The sequence below is a fragment of the Ostrinia furnacalis genome, unplaced genomic scaffold (assembly GCF_004193835.3).
Source record: "Ostrinia furnacalis isolate ACB-3 unplaced genomic scaffold, ASM419383v2 OfSCF5843, whole genome shotgun sequence".
Taxonomy (NCBI): Eukaryota; Metazoa; Arthropoda; class Insecta; order Lepidoptera; family Crambidae; genus Ostrinia; species Ostrinia furnacalis.
Genome location: NW_021136082.1, coordinates 502,009 through 528,674, shown reverse-complemented (window position 1 = coordinate 528,674; position 26,666 = coordinate 502,009). Strand labels below are relative to the sequence as shown.

Genomic DNA, 26,666 nt, shown 5'->3' with positions numbered 1-26,666 from the left:
ACTATGTGCCTTTACTACAGAATAAAAAATCTAAATTGTATGCACGGATGTCTTAAGTTCTAGGAAATATGACTGTTGTTATGATGGTATTCATTAATTAGTGTTTGCCACACAACAAACTGTGACGGCACCAAGAAAAACAGCTAACCCTGAACTCGACACGGTAAGTTTGTGGGTGTCGTGCCATGCCAATGTTTAAAGCCAAACGCTTTAGATAGATAGATCACCGTCTAAGAATGGAAATAGGAAGATGTAAAGCAACACCTTTGCTTGATAAAAGCACAAAATACGCGTAAAAAACAAAACAACTTACCCTAGTTTCTGCTGGCAGTAAGTACCCCTTCTTTAGAGCTTTGACTAAATCGAGACTGATTCCTTTGGTTGGATCAATCGTCAGTCTGCCTTCAACGGGATCGACTAGCTTCTGTTCTATCGCTTGAACCAATGGCCAAATCTTTCCTGTTTCGGGTTCTTTGACTACTGTACTTGATGGATCGACGATGCCTTGTTTGATGGCTTCGCCTAAATTCAACCTCTTTCGATCCATTACACTCGTGGTTATGAACGGATCGTTTAGCGCTCCGGTGGTCGGATTATAAATACCGAAGTTTAGAGTCTCTATTAACGTGAAACTCTTTTTCGGTGTCATCAAGAGCCCACTCTCTATTGCCGCTGAGAGCGTGTTCAGCTTAGATGTTTCAGTGTCCAGTATGTTGCCTTTCTCAGCATCCATGAGGCCTTTGCGGAATGCCTCGGGGAGTTTTACTAACCTCTTTTTGAGATTATCTTTTATGAGAGCCGTGTCGGAATCTATGTATCCCAAAGTGGTCGCGTCTTTAATAGTTAGTACTTCATTGGAATGTGGATCAGTAAATCGAGCGGCGGCCACGTTGAGATGCCCGTTCTCAATCGCTTGCTCAAACGTCATTGGTTCTCTAACGTACACAATTAAACTGTTTTCAAAGACGAAGCATAACGAACGAGTCCTGTTCTGCGTGTCGAAGGAACCTTTCGCGTTCTTGTCAATAATGCCCTCAGTGATACCTAATCTTAATGGAATGTATTTGTTTTTACGAGGGTCTTTTATTAACGCTGTTTCGGGGTCTATAAATTCGTACCTGATAGCTTCATCTAAAGTGAATTCCCTAAGAACCGGTTCCTTGGAAGCAGAACTTTCTGGCACGTACCGTTTAGTAATCGTCTGAGACGTGATTGGTTGGACGACTGTAACTAATAGACCTTTATCGAACGCGATGTCTAAGCTATACGTTTTCTTTGCCTTTGTATCTAGAACTCTACCTTTAGTGACGTCAACGTCACCTTGTTGTATCGCAATTGGTAGAGGCTTGAATTTGCCTGTAACGTTATCTTTAACGACAGTCGAGTCGGGGTTTAATAAATTGGTTTCAATTGCTTTGTTAATATCGACGTATTCATTAGTGCTGGGATCTACGATCTTGCCGTTATCCGCCCTAAAGAAGCCGTTCCTAATAATCTCTTCAAGGCTAAGGTTTTTCTTCGCAGTCACGATTAGTCCGCGGTGTTTAGCATCTAGCAAGTTAATTTGATTGCCGTTAGGCAAGACGTATACGCTGTTGTTGTCGTCAATGACACCTGTCTTAATAGCTTCATCTAATTTGATGTATTTACTTGTTGGAATATGTTTAACTAGTGACGTTTCAGGGTTAATAAGTTCTTCGACTATAGCAGTCTTGAGCGACATGGGTCTATCAGTGACGGGATGAATAAAGACAAGTTCAGTTATATCGTACATGTTCATTGATAATGTTTCATGTAAAGTGAATCCAGCGCTTTCAATGTCGACGATTAGACCGAGGCTCATGGCTTCGGATAACGAAACCTGGACATCGGATCCAGGCTCATGGAATTTACCATTGCGTCTATCAACGATTTCGCTACGACAGCACTCGGCTAAGGTCAAAGGCTTCTCCGATTTCTTGTCGAAGTAGCAAAGATATTTCGGGCTAATCACTGACCGCCTGAGCGCCTCGTGAAGAGTGATTTTACGGTTTGTTGTTGGATCAATGATTTTACCTGAAGCATCATCATAGAGACCTTGGTGCAATGCTCTTTGCAAACTGATTGGTGCTTTGCTATCAACGAGTAAACCTATTTCGAACGCCTTGCGAAGGCTGATTTCTTCATTGTCGTTATTGATGTTCTTTATTTTACCTGTATTATCATCGATTACGCCGATTTGAATGGAATCAGGCAATGTAATCTTGTCCCATTTACCTAACCTGTTGTCTTGAATGTGAACTGAATGTGGGTCAATCAAGTTAAGCTTGATTGCTTCAGCGAGTGTGTATTTCTTGCCAGTTTGTGGATCCATAAACATACCCGTGATTTCGTTGTAGACTCCCTTTTCAAGAGCTTCAACTAGAGACATGGGTTTGCGAACCTCGACTAATATACCTCTTTCGAAAGCTTCACGGAAATCTATTTTTTCTTCTCCTAGCACTATAGTTCCCGTTCGGCCGTCAACGATGCCTTTCTCTACTGCAAATTCGAATGGAATTACTTTACCACCAGCGTGTACTAAAGTGGACTGTGGATCAATCATACGCTTCTTGATTGCCCTATCTGTTTGAATTTTGTCTCTAATTTCAGGATGCGAGAATTTCCCTGATTTAGGGTCGTAGAAGCCTTTGAATACAGCTTCGGGCAAGCTAAGTTTCCGTTTGGCAGGAACAATAAGTCCACGTTCTGAAGCATCAGTGAGTGAAATTTTATCACCACGAATAGGATCTTTGACTTTGCCTTCTTTAGAATCAATAATGCCTAGTTTGATAGCATCGGCTAGGGATATAATGTCTCCTGTAACGGAGTTCCTAACAGTCATAGCTTCAGGATTGATATTTCCAATTTTGATTGCGTCATCGAGTGTCATAGTGACATCGTTTATAGTCAAAAGGCCTGTCTCTGGATTGTAAAATCCTTGAACAAGACCTTCTTGTAACGTCCATGGCTTTTTGTCGCTCAGTACATAGCCCTTGTCACAAGCGTCCTTTAAGTTACAAACAGGAGATGTAATAACACCTTTTTCTAAATCAACCAAACCTGCCTTTACAGCTTTATCGAATGGTACAACAGCCTCAGACTTGTCGTCTTTGATTTTGATGTCTGAAACGTCAACAAGCTTATCTTGGATAGCTTTACCGAGGGTAACTGTATTTCCAGTTTTTGGATCTAAAATCTGACAAGTGTCCGGAGAGTAGTATCCTAATTCAATAATATCAAATAATGAGAACGTTACTGATTTCGTGGCCAGTAGGCCTCGTTTCAGTGCATCGTCTAATGGAATGTCTTTGCCAGTCTTTTTATCTCTAATTTTACCTGTTTCTGGATGAATAAGCTTCGAGTCAAGGGCTTCAGCCAGAGGGACGAATTTTTCTAAAGATGTGTCTTTAATTTCAGAGATTGTCGGGTGAATGATATTTCTATCTACCGCGTTGCCTACAGTAACAAGTTGGTCAGTCACCTTATCTTTGATTTTACCTGTATTCGGTTCTAGCATGTCCTGAATTATAACTGCTTCAATTGAAATCGGTCTGCGCGTGAGAATGATTAAGCCACGTTGAATAGCTACCGACATTTCTATAATTTGATGGGTCTCAACAATAGTTATGACGCCTTCATGGATTTCAATAATACCGCGTTCGACTGCATCTGCTAATGGAATGTTTTCGTTAGAGTTAGGAACTCTTATGAGTAGCGACTCCTGATCTACGAGGCCAGATTCAATGGCCTGGCCGATTGGAACTAACTTCCCTGTGTTAACGTCTTTGATTTCACCGGTTTTAGGATTGTAGAGACCTTGATCGAAAGCCGTTTCAAACGATACTTGTTCAGAAACTGTCACGTCTTCAGGCTTTTCAACGATCCACCCTACTTGAACGCATTCTAGGAATGGCACCCGTTTTCCGGTTTTGGGGTTAACCATGTGGCCGGTAGTTATGTCAATAATGGGCCTAGCTATTGCCTCGTCAAACGAGATGTACTCATCGGATTTGGAACCTAGGTCTTTAACGAGAATATTTTCTGGGTCAAATACATGCAGCCCATAGACGAGCTCTTCGAAAGATATTTTAGCACCTGTTTCTGGATTCAAGAATACTTGTTTTTCAATATCATAAACTCCCATTTCTGAGAGTTCTTCTGGCGTTAACTTTTGCGATATTGCGACAAAGTATTTCGGTTCAGTTTCTTTGACAACAACTAAGTTTTTAGACATTACGTCTACTGGGGTAAACCTACTAATTTGTTCCTGTTCTAAAGAGTCTTGTACAGTTAAAGGTGATTCGACACCATTTACAATGATCCTACATACTTTAGGTTCAATTTTGCCTTGAGAGATAGCATCAATTAGTTGGATGTTTTCGTGAAGGGGTTTCACTTCTTCCTGCTTCTCTTTTGTAACATTTTGTTCAGTTATTTCATCAATTACTCGCAATGGCTGCCTTTCAGCATCCAAAAGCATAGCTGAACCAGTTTTAGCATCTGTTGTTGTGCTGACGCTTTGGGTCACTTCAAAGCCTACTAATGTCTTTTCGACTGTCGTAGTAGTAGAGCTTTCAGTGACAATAGGCGTGTGTTCAGTAGTATGTGTAATTATTACTTCCTTAGGACCAGCAATGGTTGTGGTGGAGACCTGCTTAATAATTTGAGATAATTCTGTTAAAGGCTTACCTTGTTCATCAACTACGCTACTAGGCAAGATCTCAGTTGTTGATTTTTCGATTTGCCTATACGTTTCTGGGTCAATAAGACCACGATTACGAGCTTCCTCGATGGGTAATTTTTCTCCGGTTTTTGGGTCAACCACGACAGCGTTCTTTACTACTTCAATCACTTTAGAAGCAGCTAGGATGGGAGCACCAACAATGGCAACAAGGCCGAATTTAGCAGCAACAGCGAAACTAATCTTGTTACCGGATTTGTCTTTGACTTCACCAGACTTTTTGTCAACGATACCTTTGTCGACTGCTTCTTTTAATGTGATTTCTTTGCCAGTCTTTGGATCCTTTACGTGTACAGTTTCAGCTGGCACAATGCCTCTGTCGACGGCTTCTAGGACATTGTCAGAGACCCCGGATGCCGCTGAGATCACAACAGACGTATTTGGATCATAAATAACTCCAGGAGTTACTTCAACAAGAACATTCGTTTCTGTCTTTTCTTGTACACTTGTCGTTGGCGACGTCGAGTCTCCAACAAGCGTATCTTTTTCCGGGATGTAAGAAACTTCTCGAGTTACGGTTTCTACAACTTGTTGAATTGGCTGCTTGGGTATTATTGTTTCGATTTTTGCTGTATTTTGGGTGCCCTGAACAGGCGCCGTTATGTCACCATCCTTGCTTGGTCTGTCATCAAATCTATCAGGTTGATCTACGTCAATTTCGTGTTGTGTAATAGTAGTCTCAGTAACACCGTGTGGTCCAACAATCTCCTCAGTGACGACGTGGTATGAGGTAGATTCATTCTGTGTTATCTCCACTGTCGTTACTGAAGATGCTTTAGTAGTAATTACAGTACTAGAGTGTTCTGTAACATACTCAGATGGTTCTGACTGCGTTACGATGGTTTTGACGATAGTCGTCACTTCACGACCATCTGGAGTAGTTTCACGGTACTCTTGAATAAGAGGCTGTCCATCAAATTGCTTTTGCTCATCAAAGGTTGGCTCGTCAATTAAAGGTTCTTGTGGTGACACGTCTTTGACTGATGATGGTTTTGGTTCAGGAGTAGTTTTACCTTCTTTCTGTGATGGTAATTGTGCTTTGTGATCAGCAGGGCCAGTTGTAGTGTCCGTGCTACGTTTCTCTGGCTGAACTTCTGATTCCGATACCTTTGAAGGAATTGGCTTGGCCTTGGTTATTGGTTCTATAGGTGCTTTTGGTTCGGGTACAGAAGGTTGAGTTTCTTTTAAGGGACTTTCTTTAACTCTGTCTTTTGGTTTGACCACTTTAAGGGCCGCTTCATCATATTCTGTCTCTAACTGAGTAACAATAGTTTTAACAGTAGTATGCACATCTGGTTTTACTTCTTCGGTCTCTAAGACAGATTTTGGCAATTCTTTTAGTTTCTCTTTAGCTAACTGGTCTTTCTCAGGAGTAGTTACTTTAGAATCCTTTGTCAAGATAGTCTTAACAACAGTAGTTTGTTCTTCTCGCACCGGCGAATCGCTATCTTTTTTGCCTTTCTTCGTTTCGCTTTCATCTTTTTTACTCGATGTTGGAACATCTTTGGGAGCCATTTTGTCTTTTTGTGTGGGAAATTCATGCGTTGCCTCTGAGACAATAGTCTCCTTTTGCAGGAATGTAGCTGTTACATCTGAAGGTTTAGGCGTTTTTTCTACAGTACCAGTTTGAACCGGAGATTCTTTTTGAAGGAGTTTATCATCTTTTTTAACAGGTTTTAGCATTGCTTTTGGATCAAACACAGTTTTTGTGGACTCTTCAATGCTAGTGTTTTGATCTTTTTGCGGAAGTTTATCATCTTTTTTAACAGGCTTTAGGATTGCTTTTGGATCAATCACAATTTTTGACGATTCTTCGACACTAGTGATTCGACTAGGTTTTTCAGGCTTTGTGGGAACTTCTTCTTTAGACTTTATGATTTTGCTAGTCACTGCTTTCGCTCCTTGAACGACAGCCATACCAGCTAGTACTGGAGCAGCCACTACCGCAATTAATCCCATTTTAGCGGCGTTCTTGATGTCAACAGATTTTCCTGTTTTGGGTTCCTTTATTTTACCTGTTTTCTTATCAATCAAACCAGAATCAACAGCTTCCTGGAGCGTTAGAGGTTTGCCAGCTTCAACATTGTATATTACAGAATCTGGGTTGATGATTTTCTTATCTAATGCCTCCTTCAATGTAACCGTTTTGTTAGGAGACTTAGGATCTTTGAACTTTTGAGTCTTTTCATCAAAGAGAAGTTCAAACGCATCATTCAAGTCTAGCATTTCTGAACTTTTCTTTGGTGAAGCAACTTTAGCAGTCTCAGATGGAACAACTTCTGTGTTTAATACACCAGTAGTTACCGCTTCTGAGATTGATAATACTTCTCCTGTGTTAGGGTGAGTGAATGTACCTTCCTCAATGTTTATGTATCCGAGATTCAAGGCTTCTTCGAAGCTAATGTTAGTGTCACTGGTGATGAACTGTTCCTTACTTGTTTGCTCATCCCGCACAATACCTTTTTGACGGGCATCGTCCATAGAAATTATTTCCCCTGTTTTAGTATTTTTAACTTCATTGGCGCTAACTAACACGTAGTCAGCAAGAAGTTCAATCATTTTGGTTGTTATTGTGTGCTGAGAAGTAAACGTCTCGGTGATCGTTGTGACCACTCCTGTGGTTTGCATAGCATCGGTGTTCGGCTTTACGGCCAGTAGACCCTGCTCCATAGCTTTGTCTATTGGTAAAATTTCTAATGTGTTAGGATCAGTAAATGTACCTGCTTTTAGATCGACTAAGTCCTTTTCAATAGCGTCTTCTAATGTCACAGTGTCCTTTGATTGTGGGTAAGGGATAGACATAATCATATCTCGTTTTACAGCATCCTTGACTTGCATCACTTCTCCAGTGAGAGGATGTTTCATCTCTCCAGTATTTGGGTTGATAACGCCTCGCTTAATAGCTACTGATAAGGTCATAGAAGCAGGCGGGATTTCTTCTACGGACGAAATTGGTTTTGTTTCCGGGAATATCTGGGCATTAACGGCTGTGATTAAATCTACATTTCCGTTACTAGTTTGAACTTGGTTTTTATCATTGTCAATGATGTTTCTTTCTATCGCTTCTGCGAGTGTTATATTTCTGCCGGGGGAAACAGTAACGGTTGATAGCGGGTCAACTATCTCGCAAATAATAGCTTCTCGTAATGTCAAGAGGCTGCCAGTCTCGGGATGGATTATTTTTCCAGTGGACGGGTCTAACAAACCTTGTTCTAATACTTCTGCAATAGATAAGCTCTTTGCCAATGGAATCAATACTTCATCTTGACCCTCACCATCTAAAATGCCCCTTTTTAGGGCTTCTTTGATAGTAACAATGTCCCCGTGAACTGGGTCTTTTATTTCTCCACCATTTTCATCTACTAAGCCTTTTTCTATGGCCTTATCAAGTGTTATAGGCATACCATTTTCATCTTTATAAACTTTGACGGCATCTAAAATCAAAGCTGTTTCCTTACTCAATAAACCCTTCTCGACCGCTTCCAAGGGTGTCACCACGCGCTTCCTAAGTTTTTGTAGCACAACCGGTTTAGTTTCCAGAACTTGACTTTGTAGAACACTTTCCTTTGGAATATTAACCTTGTATTTCGGTTTTTCCAAAGTTTGTGTTTTTGTAATTTGGATAATGTCAGATGTCCTAACTGTCTGTGGTTTCGCGGATGGACCTACTTCTATTACTTTCCTATTGTCCGCAGACAAACTATTTTGAATTGACTCTACAGTTATAAAACCTTCAGAAACAGCGGCACCAACAGATACTGGTTTGTTGACCTGAGTAACTGTTACTGTGCTCTTCCCAGTAGGCGTGGACCTAGCAGATTCTATTATTTTCGCATGTAAAGTTTGTTTATAGTTTTCGTAAGTGTTTGTATCAATTAATCCTTTCTCATACGCCTCATCAATTGGTATTTGTTCGCCTGTCTGAGGGTTTACTACTGTAGCTACAGTTGTTACTGAAGGTTGACTAATAACTTTTTCAAATGTTACTGTACTTGTGCTTTGGGGAATTTTATCTCCAAGGACTGCAAAGTCAGGCGAAGAGTAGTTTTTGTAAGTCTCAACGTCAATTAAACCTTTCTGAAGGGCGACTTCCAAGGGCAATTTCTCGTTTGTGTCAGGATCAATGATAACTACCGTACTAGTAGTCGTGGGTTCGCTTGTAACTTTGGAATAGGTTACTTTACTCGTGGTTGTTGTGTGGTGTACAGTATCTTCGTGTACTGAAGTGTCACTCTCAGGTGACCGATCTCTAATTGATTCCTCGTACTTCTGATAAGTAAGAGGATCAACTAGACCCCGCTCATATGCTACTTCCATAGGCACTTTTTCTCCTGTTTTAGGATCTACTACCATAGTACTTTTAACTACCTGTATAATTTTCGATGCTCCAACTAACGGAGCCCCTACCACTGCTACAAGACCTATCTTAGCCGCGTCTGCAAGGCTTAGTTTTTTACCTGATTTATCTTTGTATTCACCTGTTTTTTTATCGACTATACCTTTGTCGACTGCCTGTTTTAATGTTATTTGTTTACCAGTTTGTGGTTCAGTAACTTTGACAGTATTAGAAGGCACTAGGCCACGTTCAACTGCTTCTACAATATTTTCGGATACACCTGACGTAGTTGATATGACTAATGCTGTAGCAGGGTCATAGATAACCCCAGGCCTAATCTGAAGAGGCTCCAAAACGGTTTGTTCTTCACTCACTATATCGCCAACTTCAGACAGTTCAACTTTATCAGGCATACCGGCCACCGACGTAATCGTTATAACTTTTTGTGATGACACAGTCGTGGAAAGTTTTACAAAAATAATATAACTACGATCGATTGCTTCTCTCATAGTAACAGAGCCCGTTGGATGTTTGTAATGACCTGTACTGTTAATAATGCGCGCTTCTAAAGCTTCTAACAACGAAAGTTCTTTCTTGGTTTTAGGGTGGATTACTTTAGCAGAATCTGAGTTGATAATGTTAAGTTTTAATGCTTCGTCAAGCTCCATAACACGGTCAGTACCAGGAATAGTGAATACACCTGTGTTTGGATCAAAAAGATTTTGGAATATAGCTTCCCTTAGTGTCCAACCACCACGAGGAAGCTCGATTGTATTCTTTTTGATAGTCAATGATGTGACTGAGGGTTCTGTTACAATAGATTTTGACGTTACTGTCCTTATTTCCCTCATCAGCCCTTCACGTGGCTGAATGATTTCGCGAGTGGCAAACTCGGGGCTTTTGATTGTCTCGGGTTTGTTGTCCCGCTGAACCTTGCCCTCTGGACTTGTAGGCCAGTCCGGGATAAACGATTTTTTAGTAATTTTAAGTTCAACTACCTGACCGGGCACTAGATCTTTCTTGGCAATTTCAGGGATGCGAACGACCCGAGGTTCGTTCTTTTCTACGCCAAGCAAGCCTTCGTCGAGAGCTTGTTGAATGGGGAAAACGGTACCTGTCGTGGGGTCAGTGAAAGTTTGAGTTGTTTCATCAATGAGACCACGTCTGATTGCCTCAGCAAATGTGAGGATTGCTTCGGACCTTTGAGTCGCAGTGGTGTTAGTTACTGTGACATACCGTTTCACTGTTTTTGTTACAGTCTGTAAAGTCAGAGTAATATTAAGAAGCGAATTCAACAATGCGGCTCCTTCGGGAGTTATCATATTAATTTCGACAGCTTTATTGAATGGAATAGGTTTCTTTGTCGATGCTTCAAGTAAATTACCGGTTTTAGGATCGAGAATATTTTTAAAGACTGCATCTAATACAGTCAGCTCTTTGCCGTTTTCATAAATTCCTATCCTACGGTTAAACATTTCTAAAACTTCGGGACGGACTATAGCAACCTTAGTGCAGTCTTCCAAGAAAACGAAATCACCGCTTTCGGATTTTAGGAAAGTTTCGCCGTTGGCGTATTTTAAATAGCCCTTCTTAAGAGCGGAATTAAACGAAATGAATTCCCCAGTTTTTGGGTCTCTGAATCCATCAATATCGAAGATTGATCTTTGGGAAACAGACGTGATTAGTCCCCGATCGACTGCTTCAGGGATGGTGCAAATTTCACCTGTCAAGTTATCGCGGAATTTATTATCGTGTAGAATAATTTTAGCTGCCAACGCCTCAGACAGCGTCAGAAGTTGACCGGTTGTTGTATCAGTGATACACTTTACATTGTCGCTATCTAATACTCCGGCAGAAATTGCCTCTAAAATGTTCAAAGGTGTTCTATTTGTAGGAGAAAGTATTTTTCCGTCATTAGTCATAAGATTATTATCACAGACGTCTTTGAGCGTCATAGGTTTGCAAATAAACCGTTTGTTTGCTGCGTCCTTGAAAGAAAGCTTCTCTTTTGTGATATTGTGTACGTATTTAGAATGTTTAGTATTTATGATGTTCTTTTCTATGGCTTCAGCAAGCGTAACTTTAGTGTCGTTTTTAGGATCTACAACTTCTCTGTAATGATGGTTTATTAATTCGTTTTTAATCGCAACGTCTAATTGGAACCTATCGCCCGAATTCCTGTCCAATATCCAACCGTTATTGTCTACAAGATCTTGGCTTATGGCGTCGGATAACGACAGAGCGCTCGATTTGATTTTGATAATCTCGTTGTAGATGAGGTATCCCCTTTGGTATGCTTCGGCAATAGAGATGTATGTTCCGTTGGGTAGTCGATAGAGACCTCTCTGGAGGTCGACTTGTCCACAGTTAAGGGCGTCTGAGATACTCATTCCTTGCGTGCTTGGCTTGTCACCTTCAACTGTTACCTTAATTCTCTTCTCTGCTGGGTCAGTGAGTCCTTGTTCTGCGTCGTACAGCTCTCTTTGTATCGCTTCTAGTAGCGTGACTTCGTTTCCGTCTTCTGTCATACCGCAGGGTCCTGTTAGCCTGGCTGCTAGTTTGGGGTCTATCAGACCCTCTTTAGCTGCCTGCTCAATAGTCATAGTCTGTCTTGTCTCTGGGGAGGACAGTAGCCTTCCCGTTCGTACGTCAAGTATCCTCATACTGATTGCTTGACCTACAGTCAAGATTTCCCTCGTTTCGGGGTGAACTATACCTCGTGATTCAATAATGTTCGGGCCTTCGTACATTTTGTGGACCCGTTTGAGATTCCTTAAGTCAGGTCGGTCATCATCGCCGATGATGGTCTTCGTGGTGTATTTAGGCGAGCTCAGTTTGCCATTGGCCATTGATTTAATGGGAGATCCGTCAAGCTCTGTCGAATGTGACGTCCTGACATATCTGTTGTAATTGGGGGAAAATATTAATAACAATTTAATTTAAAATGTTTAATAACTAACATGTTTTATGATCTCATTTGGAACTGCTTGGAAATCAGCATAGTCTGTCTGAAGGAAGAATGACAACCAAATAAAATCGCCACCAGTGAAGGTTCGGTAAATACAAAATAATAACTATCTCCAAGTCCCAAGAGTCAAATTGAAAATTTAAATTCAAATTTAGAATTTCTGTCCTTCAATGACAAAAGATTTTTTCTTAAATATTTTTTTCTTATTAAGGCAGTCTTTATAAACTGGCCAGTAATTATGTTCGATTAGAAAAAAGAAATAGGCACATCTACTGTCAATTTCGTTGCAAACTAATCCCTATTACAAGCACATAAGCTATCCACTTACTTCTCCGAGGTATAGTGCGTCGTATACGTGTGCTCGGTGCTGGTGGCCAGGTCCTGCATGTTGAACTCTTGGCGGAAGGACCGCGCCGACCGCGGCGCCATGGCCTCAACCAGCCGCTGGAAACAATAGAGAAGGACGGTCAGAATTGTACTCTATTGAAGCTATATTAAGGTCTATTATTGATAAATATAAATAAGTCCCAAGCTCTGTTGTACCAGTATACCACGATATCGAAAGTCCAAAAAGAATCGCGATCAAAATTGGATCTAACTTCAATTTTATTAAGGCCTACATTATGATATAAAGACACACCGCTTTTCGATAAAATAGTACACAACTTTGACCTTGGGAGAGCCATTATAATCATGGTAATAAGAGTAATTTTTGTAAAAAATATAATAATCTGCCGATCAGTTTACGTAATATACTGTATACTAAACTAAATTTTACTCGGTTAAATAATTCTTTTCTTCTTCTTTTCAGCCAAATGACGTCCACTGCTGGACAAAGGCCTCCCCCAAGGTTTTCCACAATGAACTCGGTTAAATAATTATTTTATTTTATTACGTTAGACCATAAAATAGCGCGAGTATTCTAATGTTTTGTTCATTTATGTCATAATTATGCGAATCGAGGGGAGACTAATTATTCTAAATTCGCTGTAGTCTATTTCTTATTATCAGATTGATCAATTGTAATCGGTGACTGAGTTTGTTCCGGCGTTTCTTCTCAGCACTTGCCATATGTTTGTCTCGAAGCGCTGGTAGGTCCCAAAAGATAAGGAGACATGTAAAGTGCCCCATAAGGGCTACCTTTTCTTTTTATTGTTTGCTATATTTGACGATCCACTTGTGGTCTAAACTGAATAAATATTTTTGATTTTGATTTTTTGATTTTTGTAACATATCCCATCCCTAAAGTTTTTATCAACTTGAATTATTCAAAAGAAAAGTCAACTTTCATATTAAATTCTTATAATTTTAAAGCGTAAAACAATTTAATTTTCACCTCGTAATAAGATAACATAGAAAACTATGTAAATCGCGATTCATCCAACACGGTCTGTGTGAAAATGTGATAAATCGCGCGTACTCATAACACGGAACGCTTTCCACGTCCGTTCGTCAAGCGATGCGTTAAATTAAGAAATCGGTTTTTATTGTTAATGCTTTGACAATGCTCGGTTAAGCCTCATCTATATATATAAAAATGAAACCCGTTTCGCGTTGTCACGGCATCACGTGTGAACGGCTGAACCGATTTCGATAATTCTTTTTTTTAAATGTTTGTGGAAGTCCAAGGATGGTTCTTACGGAAAAAAAAATTAAGAAAATCTCTACGCTAAGGCGGTACGAAGTTCGCCGGGTCAGCTAGTTAAATATAATAATCACCTTCCAAAAATCAAGTTACAATTTTCTCTCAGGATAAGTAGATTAGAAATCATTTGAACACGAGAGAGTTAACGAATTACAACACTTCGATTTATCGATTTGGTTTGGTAATTATTGTAATTAATTAAATAAGTTTGAATATTTTTCTGGTAGGCGTGTAGGATTTCAGCAACGAACATTTGAAACAATCTGAATCTGAAATATCGTCAATTTTTTTTTATGCTTAACAAGGCAGTTATTTGAACATAATCGCACCTGATGTTAAGTGGGATGTCAATCTAGGATGGTACGTATCTGCCTTGTAAGTGCCTATTTACTCTCGCCTTGAAAAGGCCCGGATTGTAGTCTTCGGGAAAGACAGCAGCAGGCAGCGAATTCCAGTCCCTAGCTGTTCGCATTATAAAAGAGTCATCGAAAAGTTTAGTGCGAGCTGGTGGAAATCTTTACCTTTAAAAAATCTCTACCAAGGTAGATCAAGATACTACATATTTCATTTTATTTTAATTTAAAACGTATGTAATACCTATGTTACATAGAGCTGATATTCAAAACAACGTCTACACTCGGTTTCTCGATTCAGTTTGATAAATCATTGAATGCCTAAGTAGTTTGAATACATTTTTCCTTGTAGACGAATTTAAAGTACCTATTGAGAAAATTCTCAATCGCTGGAATATCATCAAATCTTTACATCAAAAAATACCTTGATGATATTTCGTTGCGCATTTTTTTTAAACAATCGAACACCGGCAGTTTATTTTTTTACGCCATATTTGTCAATGGAACGCGCATGGCATATATAACCGTTTTGCAACCGGCAACCGGTCAATCACAGACCGGTGACATTTTGTTTTTTCCAAAAAGGCAAGGACCACGACTGGTTCGGCATAGCAACAACGTTATGTAACATTTTGAAAGAAAACCGGTGCGTGGTTAGTATTATTACTTGGGAACACGTTTGTCAAATACGGGACTTACATTCGTACGTCTTCTTTCGATGCAGTTTTTGCACAGTGAATAAATTTAAATTCACGGGAAGTTTATATTATTTTTTTACAGCAGTATTTATTTACGATTAGAAATCAAATAATTATATCATCAACATGCATGTAATACTAGATATAAAGTACGCAATATACCAACCCGGCACTCGTACGCGAAATCATACTCGTACTCCTCCATGTTAACACTAGTCTTTACACAAAAACACAAAAATATTCATTTGTATCGTTCACTACACACTGTCATGTTCACAATAAATGCTCAGAAACGGTTTAGTAAAAAATCACTGATAGTACCATTTCACAACTAACGTATTGAACGTAACCTATAAAACAAAAATACGCAAAATAACTAACACTGGCTAAAAACACAACAATAAATTACAGAAAAAATTAAAATAATGAAATTGAGAAAATAGTACGGCTAGCAGCTTACAGCACTGGCCGAAAACTGAATGAAAGCCAAGAAAACCGTAAACCGATAAAAAAATAAAGCAGTTTCTAAATTTAAATAGTTTCGTAATGGCTTCCGACGCGTCTAGACGGTGCGTTCGATTGTTCGGCCCTAGTGCCGATAATTACGTTAGTTATTTAACATTCGGAACAGCTGTTTGGGCGGTGTTTGAAGTTTGAGGTTAGGAAAAGTGACTGGCTGATTCGATACCAGAGGAAAATTGGATGGTGCGCGCGCATCGGTTTGCGCATCGCCGCATCTTGACACTGACACGGCTCCTTAATGGCCACTTACATTGGGCATAATAAAAGTTTTCCTTTGCTGGAACTTTAGTTCTTTGCAAAGAACGGTGAAATAATTGTGTAGAAATGAAGATAGTAAAGAAAACAGTAAAACTAATAGATACGCTCGAAAATTTCGTGGTGTATTTATTCATGAATAGGATAGAAACACGTGTACAATACCGGTGTAAGGACTAAGGATCAATAAAGTAATAAAATGTATGAATGGAGGATTAGAACACGCAAAACGTGATCAATCAAAATTCAATAAAATTGATTTTACCGCTTTATGTAATTTTACTGCGGGTAAAATAATAATACATTAATAATACAGGGTACAGCAGGGTGTTTGCCATTTAAAACAGACAATACAGACATATTTATCCCACCAAAAACATTCTGTAAAAAACTAGCCAAGTCTCGATGGAGCTGCTTGTTTATCTCTAAAAAGTAATGAAATCTAGACAAAGTCGTGCCAAGTCTATGATGGTTCCTTACTGCGATTTCTTTATTATTATACTTAATGTTGTGTGACTTGGATGGGAAGTACTAGTTCTATTTTGATGATCATCAGTGAGTGAGTGAGTGTCATAAATGCGAAACTTTGCTTTCGCTTAACTTCGGAACTAAATGACCTACAGACTTGAAATTTTGGATTTTAACTATGTGATTATAGCTTACTAGATGACGAAAATTTCTGCGTTCTGGTCTTATCCAGAGGTTCTCAAATAGGGGCCTGAAAATGCGGCGAAATGGTTCCAGTAAAGGATGGTACGGCAGTGTTTGCTTCGCGCTCGACTTGGCGGGGGCACTGCCGTGCCCCCAGATAAAAGAAAATAAAATAGGCCCTAAATTGCTTTTCAATTGAAATTTTACGAAAATCAGAACGAAAGGGAATAATAAAAATATCTAGATGAACTCTACGACCCCAGTCGTAAATATTATAGATCGTCAATATTCCTTTCGGCAAACCATTATTTTTAGTAGCAATCTTCAAAGACGTGCTTAGAATATGCGTTTATATTTATGATCTCATAGTTACCACATACATGGCATGGGGAAATGAGTAATGTCTAAATATTGATAATGTCTAACGAGTGCGTGCTCAAATATTTGTGCAAAGAATAATATTAATAAAAAATATGATGACAAACACCAATATTTATTGATTGAACTAAACCTATTCCAACTTCTCAACTTCTCAACCTTAATTCACACAGATTCCATAAAATTCCGTACCTTGCTTTGAAAAATATGATTTTGAGTGTACAGTTTCTTTCTAGTTGAATATACTCCATTCTGTAGTAACTATCGCCAGTTTACAGTTTTTTAACCAAGTAGGTCTAAAATTGTTTACAAAATATCTCGTCCAAAGCCAGAAATGTCATTTTCGGAATCTTCTACCTACTCCCAAAACAGAATAAACACTCGTCATAAATGCGTTAACGATGGAACCATCCATCTGAGTTAACGAGCGGTTTATTTCTGTTCGAGAATATGACAGAAGGGAAACATCGATTCTATCGTTAGTTCTGTAACAGTAATGTTACGATGTCAGACGTCAGAGACGGCTTTAGACAGTCAAACACCTTTATACAGTTCAAGTTATAGGAGGACTCTCATTGGGATTTCACTCCTTACAGCTTGCTGTCGTTTGTTTATGTAACTGTTAAATGTAACGATGTCAGATATCAGAGGCGGCTTTAAAAGTCAAAGACTAGGGTGCTTACAGTGCATGTTAAAGAAGGGCACTTTGGGATTTACTCGTTGCTACATTGGGGAAGATATAATCTAAACTTATAAAGCTAGCAGAAGCGGCACAGAAGCGTATTCAACAAGACGAATTGAACATTGAAGAAAATTTTAATCTAAGACTAACATGTGACATTTACACCAAACTAAAAGTTTTGTATAACGAGGAATAAAATAAGTCTTAACATTCCTCCTTGCAGAACACCACCTTGTGATCAAATACAAAATACAAATAAACATTTATAGAGACAACACGAGGAGCTACGTTCAGTATTTGCAAACAACCAAGTACGTCCATTAAGTGGGCAAACACAAATAATAATATACTTGCTAAAACATTGTTATGAGAATATTTGTCGTAAGTCTATAATTTTCTATAAATAATGTCTTATAGTTTGCTTTAGACGATTCAGAAAACTTAACCGTGATTTAGAATCTACTACAGCGTTGGTCAGAGTAGTACCTATGAAAATATTGTCTTTATTATCACCTACATGTTATTTATTATTACGTAATGCCTTAAATTTTTGTACAAATTAGCACGTTTCGTTTTTGGCCAAAAAATCGTAAATGTTCTTCATTTGGTACGTTTTATTTTTACCCAAAATAAAAACAACATCGCATTAGTACGATAAATAACTGCAGTAAACGTGTTATACTTTGCTACATAAATCAAATGACGTAACGTAAAGCCCTTGCTATAAAAAGTTTTTAGGGCGACCCGTCTCGGATTCGAGCCGCGACCTAAAATTCGTGGACCGCAATGTTGTCAATTAAAAACTATTTGATTTTCAATTCTTTTTAACTTTTTTGATTTTTTTATGGCTTCTTGCGGTTTGCTTACATGGCCAGTGTAAAGTGTTTTTTATTATTTCTTTTAAGTTATTCAAAATGAGCATTATTAATTGAATCTATTTCTAAAATTACCTTGGGATTTTCATTCAGTCTTTCTGTAGATATACATATAGGGACCCTTGAGACTAGTGTTACACGATCTAATATTTCTTCAAAGGAAGCTTCAACCTTAATTTTGATTAAATACATGGTAAGAGTATTAAAATTTGTTTTTGTAAACACATCATTTAGCAAGTTTTAAACGATTTGCAAAAGGTGTAGTTTTGTGTTTGGCTCAATGATAAACGAGTTTTTCTACTTGTTCGTGTAAACAGTGTCGTATTTGGTCGTTTATAGCAAAAACCGGCCCCATAAATTATTCTGAATACATTTTATGAGTCCACGGTGACCTTGAATCGAGGAAAACATAAAACATAAAGCCTAGAGAGGGCAATAGAAATGCTCTACGTGACATTGAAAACAAAATTTGAACCTTGGCTGTAAATGAGTTGTAATTCGTTGATTTAAAGACCAGTTAATTACTTGTGTGGCCTTAAATTGTGACCTCACCTGCGGCTAGTGAATCACAACATAATCAACATGCATTAAATTTTAAATTGTGAGCCGGAATTTTTCAAATATGGTTCAAAACATTTATAAGGTACATTCTGAGCACGAGTGCAATGAGGACTAAATAAATCCTACACTTTAAAATCTTTTGAAGATACTTTAATAGGTATTTGATAAATCATTACATACGGTCTTAAGCTAGTTTGATAAAACGACTCTCAAGTAACTAAAAATCTACACTTAGATCTGTATGTAACCTAAATATTGAAATTCAATTGATCGCAGACTTGAATAAGAATAAAAATAAGAATTTATTCATTACATTCCAATGTTATTGAGATAGTAGTAATAGTAACTAGAAATGACTTCAATCTATGCTTGCGTTCAAATCAAGTTTGAGCGTCGTTTCCAAAGCCAAAGACACCAAACCAGCACCACAAACTACATAACCGAAACATAAAACACTTACGAAGTCGTACAGAAAACAGAAGTAGTCCATTTCGAATCTGCAGTACCAGTAAGGGCCCCGAAGGATGGCATAGCTGATGCACAGCTTCTGTATCGATCGCGGCTAATGTCATATGTGGGGTAGAAATAGAACTGGCATTAATAGTGAACCCATTCTGCGGTTACACTGCCAAATGGCATTATGAATGGCACTTTAGTTCCGATGAAAGTCTTTTGTCTGCTTTGTGGCGTTTACTATTTCCACTCTATCACTGACTTTGTATTTACAGATTCCATTCTCAAGGACGCTGGGGTTATTTGTAACACTTTCGTTTTTAGGGTGAATAGATACCTTTTCAATAGCTATATTTTCAAATCTATCGAAGATATCTAAAGACATAGCAAAAGTTTTAATGTTTATTATTGCTTAAAGTTATTGCCTACGTTTTATGAACATTGTAAACTAATTCTGGTATAATACTAAGAATAATATTTACTAATCTATCGTTGTCTCTACTTTCATATCAAATGTGTTTTTAACTACCAGATACAAGAACTTTATCATGGTTAGATTTGCGAAACGTTCTACTAAAACAGATTTAAATTCTGTAACCGATTATAACTGAAACGGTCTACTAAACAGAAGTTTTAAATTCTAACTCCGTGCCGTATTCGTTGGAGTCGACACGATAACACGTAAGCTGTTGAATTAATCAAGGTGACTGGTTAGTCACATAAGGGGGACGCGCTGAAATAGTGTTGGCCTATATAAACACAATGCGACAATGTAAAAGGAATTTTAAAGCGAATCTCCAACAACAAAAGGGGAACGAAATCATACTTGAAGATTAACGAAAGATTATTAAGAATAGAGACACTAGTTATTATTTATGAGGCACTAAGGTCAATTGAAACGGAAACTACTAAGGAAAATGAAGATTCGCTACATTTGTTGCCGATAATGTAATGGGAACCCATCATTTCTGATATACAAACATTTCATTTGTAGGTTTTCTCGAAATACTTTTGGTATGAAATAAATAATGCTAGAAAAAGAAGTGAAATAGATTCTAATATAATATTTTACAGGTGTGCGTAGTTTGATTGCGGACAAACTGAAGTACCTAACCTTCATGAATATTTAATTGTTTGGAAATGTAGTTGCAGCGGAACACACAAAAACTGAACAAAATAATTAACCACAAAAGTTTCCTCAAGCGCAGAGAATTTCCGTAAACGGATATTCAAAATGTTATGATCTCACGACTTAGATATTTGTTTTAGGCAAAAAACTAAACAAAACATTTAGAAAATGAGGCAGAGCCAAACTTTAACCACAGAATCAAGAAACAGAAGAAAAAGAAAGAAATCAAATCAATTTAACAAGAAACAAAAATATTTAACAAGACAAGCAAAACACGACTTTCCAGATTTAAACAATCCTAAAAAAGGATGGATTAACTTTTTGTAGTCACTTTATAGTAATGTAACGGATTTCCTAGCTTCTAACTTCTTTCCTTTTCCTCCTTTGGAAAGAAAAAAAAACTTGAAATAAAAACCTTTACTAGGTTCCAATGGACTACTAGCACTCATGAAACGAACCCTAAAGGGGAAATGAACATCGAATTAAGAAAACTTAGTATCAGGTTCAGTTCGATAACTGAAGAAACTTCAGATATTGTCGTGCATGTCATATTACCCAAGCAAGGAGTTAATTTCATAAATCTCAAGTGAAGGTCATATGCCTAGGTCCATTCATTTGTCAGTTACATCGTTAAATTCATACAAGTAGGTGTCAGTCTGCCAGTTTGTTTACATTTTTGTTCTTGAGTATCGACCTTGAAAATTTCCAACGTGATTTCATGTTTATATTCTCAAATGAACTAGAAATTCTGAAATTTCACGCTACAGCCGTAAAAAACGTGAAATCATAATAATTTTTCACCTAGACTAGTAACAACAACTTATCGAGTGTTCAAAGTGTACTAAATATTGCAGTTATCAATAGATTATAGTGCATTCATAAGTCCTAATGATAATAAAGATAAAATAAACAGTGGCCGATTAGCAAGAGGCTCTAAAAGATTACCAGCAAAGAAAAACAAATGGTAACTTGGCTTCCACTCAAATAAACATGCGATTTGATTGTAAAGATTTCCCTTTTGAATATAGCGAATCTTCTAACAACGAAGATTACTGATAATGTCAATATTTGTATTCCTATCGGTTAAGGTCGCCTACTTTGCAATGTCAAGGATCAATTAGAGCATTTAAGCTGTAATAACGATTATCTAAATCCTGAAGAAAGATAATTTCAAGATATTGATAAATTCGATGCCACTAAAAATTTCACCACAGATATAAAACCTTTTTCAAAACACAAATCACTACAACACTTATTTGCACTTCGAACTCGTATTCCAAATAAAAATCGCTCGCGCTACGCGGCGCAAGCGTCGGTCGCCGGACGTCGTTCGCGCGGTACTAAATAAAGTACGCGAAAATTCGCTTCGTATCAAATTGTCCCTATCTATCCGACATGCCAGTGATGTAATTCTTTAACTCCAATGTATTTTAATTCAACTGTTTTCGATAAGAATTAGGTATTCTTTAATTTAATGAGATCAAAGCTATTTTAGTACACCTGTATTATTTTCACCGGTGGATGCAGTGACGCTTGGCTGCACTGCAATGTCACGCAGAACATATTATTAACGGCTAGCTGTATTATTATTGTTATTGCAATTTCAGTAGTAAAAACTGTCTACATTCAGAGAGTTCTTTGACTGGGACACTACAATAGGAGATGTTTGGATGATACACTAATATAATTCTGGTTATCTTTTGCACTCAACTTTTTACGAATAAAATGGTAGAGTAGCTTTCATGATTCCAGAGTCCATCGATTTCACTAACAAACAATCGGAATTTTACTCATATTAAGTATTATGATTTAAAGTGAGGTTTGAAACTAAAACAAGCATTATAACTTTGTTAACTGTGCCAAGCTACTCGTATATTTCAAACTCTACATCGGCATTTATCAAAGATTGCAATCGCGACTATCGTGTTCATTTTTCTTTAAGCCAAACACTGTTATCGCGTAGCAAATATTGTTTCAAAACATTAGTATTATTTTTAGCTCTAATCGCTTTTCAAGTTAATGGCCTGTTCTTGACATTTAATGCGGCTAGACCAAGCCCTAAAGGGGAACTAATCAATGTAGGTTATCCAATGGCAAGCAGGTAGACCTAATAGAATAAACTTTATGACAAATTCCTAACATTTTGGGAACATCTACGTACAACATTGAAGTGTCCCAGATATGACATTGACAGGAGGGCGCTACTATCAATACTCGGTTAGTAGTTCCGATTTTTAAATAAATAAATAATAAATAAATAAATTATTTCCAATTTTTGACATAATATGATGTTTCGTTTGACTTTAATCATTATATTGTGACAGGCGTAGGGTTAAATTTTTCTGACATTTTCGTAGTCTGCAACATTTATGACAAATACCAGAAAATGCCTGATGTCTGATAACCCTATATGGGTGCATAAAAGTAATAAAAGTCACTAAAACAACATCTTAAGGTGTTAAACGTATAAATTAGTCTTCCAGCTGAAATGCTACTAATGACTTAATAGCTCATAGACCATGACAGTCATCTTTTAGTAACTAAGTCTCAATTTTCCTTACTTAGCCACCATGACACATTGTCATGTATGACCTAAACTGTTACAAAAAACAAAACAAAACCTAATAACTAATCAATTAAAGTCCAATTTCCAATTAAATAAATTGGCGCCCAACACAGACATACTTCGGCAACCTTGACATGGTGACCATACGGGTGACGTTACGTCATTTAGTTATTAATAATTATTGTTGTTTCCGCTACTAATAGTGCTATCGGTTATTCAAAGTATGGAAGAAGCAAACCTAATAATATAATTAAATGTATCAGGGTACAGGAAAACATTGGTAAGCAATAAGAGGGTTAGAAAGATTATCTACTACCAAAGTTAACCTAAAGTAAGAATCACACAAATATACACAAATTTTTAAAACGATTTCTCACTCAAACCACTGAACTAATTCTGACGTATTGGTAAAGAGATGGATTGGGCTTAAAAGAAAGATTTCTGTTAACTTTTGTACATAAATCGTGCAATATTTAGGAATTTTAAACTATATTTATTTTGGGATTTTGAGATGTGTAATAAGTGAGTTGAGAAGGGCCACTTAAAGGAGAATTTGAAAATAAGGTACAATTAAAGATTGGAAGACCTCACAGAGATCTGAAATATCAAGTTACAGAATACAAAATTCCATAACAACAACTATCTAAACTACAGAATAAATAGATAGCCATGGCCATTACTATTCAGATTTCTTGGATGGCTCCAATTTAGGCTGGCAATAAACCCAAGATTAGCATAGGTCGACAACCTGGCATAGATTAACGGCGGGAAACAAAAGATGGCTACTTTAACACATCGCACGATTAAATTGATATTGCGTTTGAACATATTTACACTATAGCAAATCTTAGCGACACTAATATCATAAAAGAGGAAAGATTTGATTGTTATTATTTAATAGGCTCTCCGTAACTACTAGACTTTGAAAAAATCCTACATTATTTCTGATAGCTATACGAAGTTCACCGGGTCAGCTAGATGGAACTAAAATGTAAAGTGACAATTTATAAAATGTGTCGAAACAAGAATACCTATGTCCAATCAGGAATAAGTAGGTACGACGAAAAAGGAATCAATCATTTTATTCAAATTGTAGTCGCATTTTATCCGAAGTCTAGCCTTGAAATGGCTCTACTTTTTGGAGATCATAAATATTAAATTAAGCTGACATCTGAAGTGCTTCTACAGAATGATTCTTCGCTAAAGTAAAATATTACGTAATCGTACTAAGCAATTATTCGTTTAACATACAAATGTGCGTAAGCGCCGAAAAACGGTTATCTGTCAGACGTGTGAGAAATAGGATCAGATATTTATTGTCCTTAGTAACTGTACAATCCAATTTCTTCTATTCGTTAATGCATTAAACAACAAACAACTAAACATTCACACTCACAAGTAATGTGGCTTTCTATAGGTAAAATAATTTTCAAAATCGGTGCAGCAGATCCAGAATTCCAGACTCACAAACTTTACCTCTACATATTTATATTAGTGTACCGACTCGTAGATGAAGCACCATACATACTAAAACTACTTCACCAATTTTAATGAAAAAGTAGGTAGGTCAATCAAAAACATCTAAACAGTCTTTGAGAACAGTTAAAAGTCGTCATATTTTTGTAGCAAAATAGCCACCACAGTGGTAAGCTTGAAGTGCCAGTCTGTTCAATCAAAATACCTAATTGAATCAGTTGCACGTGGAGCGCCGGCCAGACGACCTATTCAAAGAATAGCCACGGTTTTTTAGCTTTCTTGAATCATCGCTTCAACATGACGTCACTGCTTTAGCAAGGAACGCAATCGTGAGACGATAAAATGACTGCTGAATTTATTTTCAGTATTTTAACTGAGTTTTTACAACCGAAAAAAAGGACGCATAAATTGAAAAATCGTTAAACCGATCATACCTAGGTAGGATGTATCGTTAAAAATAATTTTAGTTAGGATATTACAACTTATAAGCCATAAAAAGTAATTTATTTTCTGCAAATAGGCTTTAAAAATGCTTTTACATGTCTCAGTATTATTTTAACCCTACCACTGCTTCGGGACAATGAATGGGCCAGTGCTGAGAAGACGCAGCGCAAGAAACTCCTTACAGGCTAAAAAAAAACAATTGTCTTAAAAAATATTGTTATTCGAAGGATCTGACACCAGTCGCCAATAGGAGGTAGTACCTATTTTCATTAGACGTTTATTAAATTGGATTGTCCATTAATTCCGAATAGGATAATATAAAATTAAAATTTAAGTTCCAAGTAAGGTAGAGTGTAGCGAACTTTGAACTCGCAGATCGCATCTTAATTCCACAAGATTTATGATTTTATTATAATCATGAGTTATCTTGGATATCTATCAATAATGTATTTAAGTTGAGAATATTCTGCTTAATAATTTAATTTTGCCTGAACTGCTTTAGACTCTACCATAATTATATTACATATTTTTCTGTCTGCTTTTGACTCTACTTAGGATTTCCGTGACTATTGTCAAATGACTAACTAACCATTATACATTTGTCAGGTGTCTGCCTACGCTTGCTAAAACACTGTTATTAATGCTTGAGAGATAGCTTATGTATGAGCCAGTGCATTAAGTAATGTCTATAAATAAAAGACCTTAATATGTATTTACTTATAAAACATATCAATGTTTATACTTTATGTAACGGTTTATAGATATAAAATCGGGTCATTGATGACACAGTGGATGCATTTGCCTTGAACTCAAAGCGTCTTGGGTTCAATAACTATTCCAGATAAATCGGCAAATACCCTATTTTATTTATTACATTTAATGGAATGAACATGAAATAATGTTTTATTCAGCGACACAAAAAAACATCAAGAAGATAACACAAAAATAAAACTATTAATTTCATTTCAACAAAGAGGAACAATTAAAATAAATAAATATCTCTGGACAACTTCACGATTTCACACGGCACCAGCTGTCCACAAAATAAGCAACTACTCGTAATTTGCACAATAATTCATAAAAAAACTAAAGATATTTAAAAATTATATGATATTTTGCAAAAAGGGTTTAAAAAAGTTCCCAAAAAATTATAAATCGATTCTTTATCGTATATTCATTTTATATCCTTAATATGTGTTTTTATGAACGCAATGTTTGTACAAAGCACGATTATTTCTCATTTTTTCTTAACCATCAACTGTTAAACAACCAACATACCTAACCGATGTTCATTCAGTTTTTGTCGAAGTCAACGACTTGTATCGCGCTACGAGACATAAAACGTTTAGTTTTGCCCAAAACACTGCTCCAATGCAGAACGAGTAGGTATTTGCATTCAATTCAAACACCGAGATTTGTGTCCAGTTTTTGAGGTAAAATGACGAAATAATTAATTTAAAAAACCCATTTTAACCGAATTGAGGATCTCTTCTTTTTTGAAGTCTGTTAAGTGGACTTTCAAGAATAATTCTCGAAATATTTACTCTTATATCTTATATCGTATTTAATGGAATGAAACATACTAAAATTAAACAATCATCATCGTCATTTCAGCGACAGAATGCTGCTGAAGATAGGCTTTCCAATGATTTCTAAATTGCCCGGTCGGAGACGTAAGAAAGTTTCGATATCTCGCAATAAATCAGTAATGTTCAGGGAGATACAAAAAATACAATGCAATTAATAAATTCTTGAAATACTCGTAGTTATTTATATCGTAAACAAGTTAATATGTCCTAACCTAAATACAATTAGCGAGCCGTCGCAAAAAAACTGGTCGCATTGCCTTGACATTTATTTGCATGTTATAAACCATAAAATGTATAACCTCTAACTGATTGATGTCATATTT

The 26,666-nt window shown here is 37.1% G+C and overlaps 1 protein-coding gene across 16 annotated transcripts in view; it reads right to left on the bottom strand.

Annotated features, from left to right (window-relative positions):
- shot (dystonin-like protein short stop) overlaps positions 1–26,666 on the bottom strand; it is a 150,026-nt gene that overhangs the window by 96,587 nt on the left and 26,773 nt on the right. For 15 of the 16 annotated variants that reach the window (XM_028316672.1, XM_028316678.1, XM_028316680.1 and 12 more), the window contains exons 8-9: positions 12,395–12,510; positions 314–11,999 (exon numbers count right to left, since the gene is read on the bottom strand). In XM_028316672.1, the coding sequence (XP_028172473.1) occupies positions 314–11,999; positions 12,395–12,510 (11,802 nt within the window). The remainder of the gene's footprint in view (positions 1–313; positions 12,000–12,394; positions 12,511–26,666) is intronic. The other variant, XM_028316682.1, reaches the window with a different exon arrangement.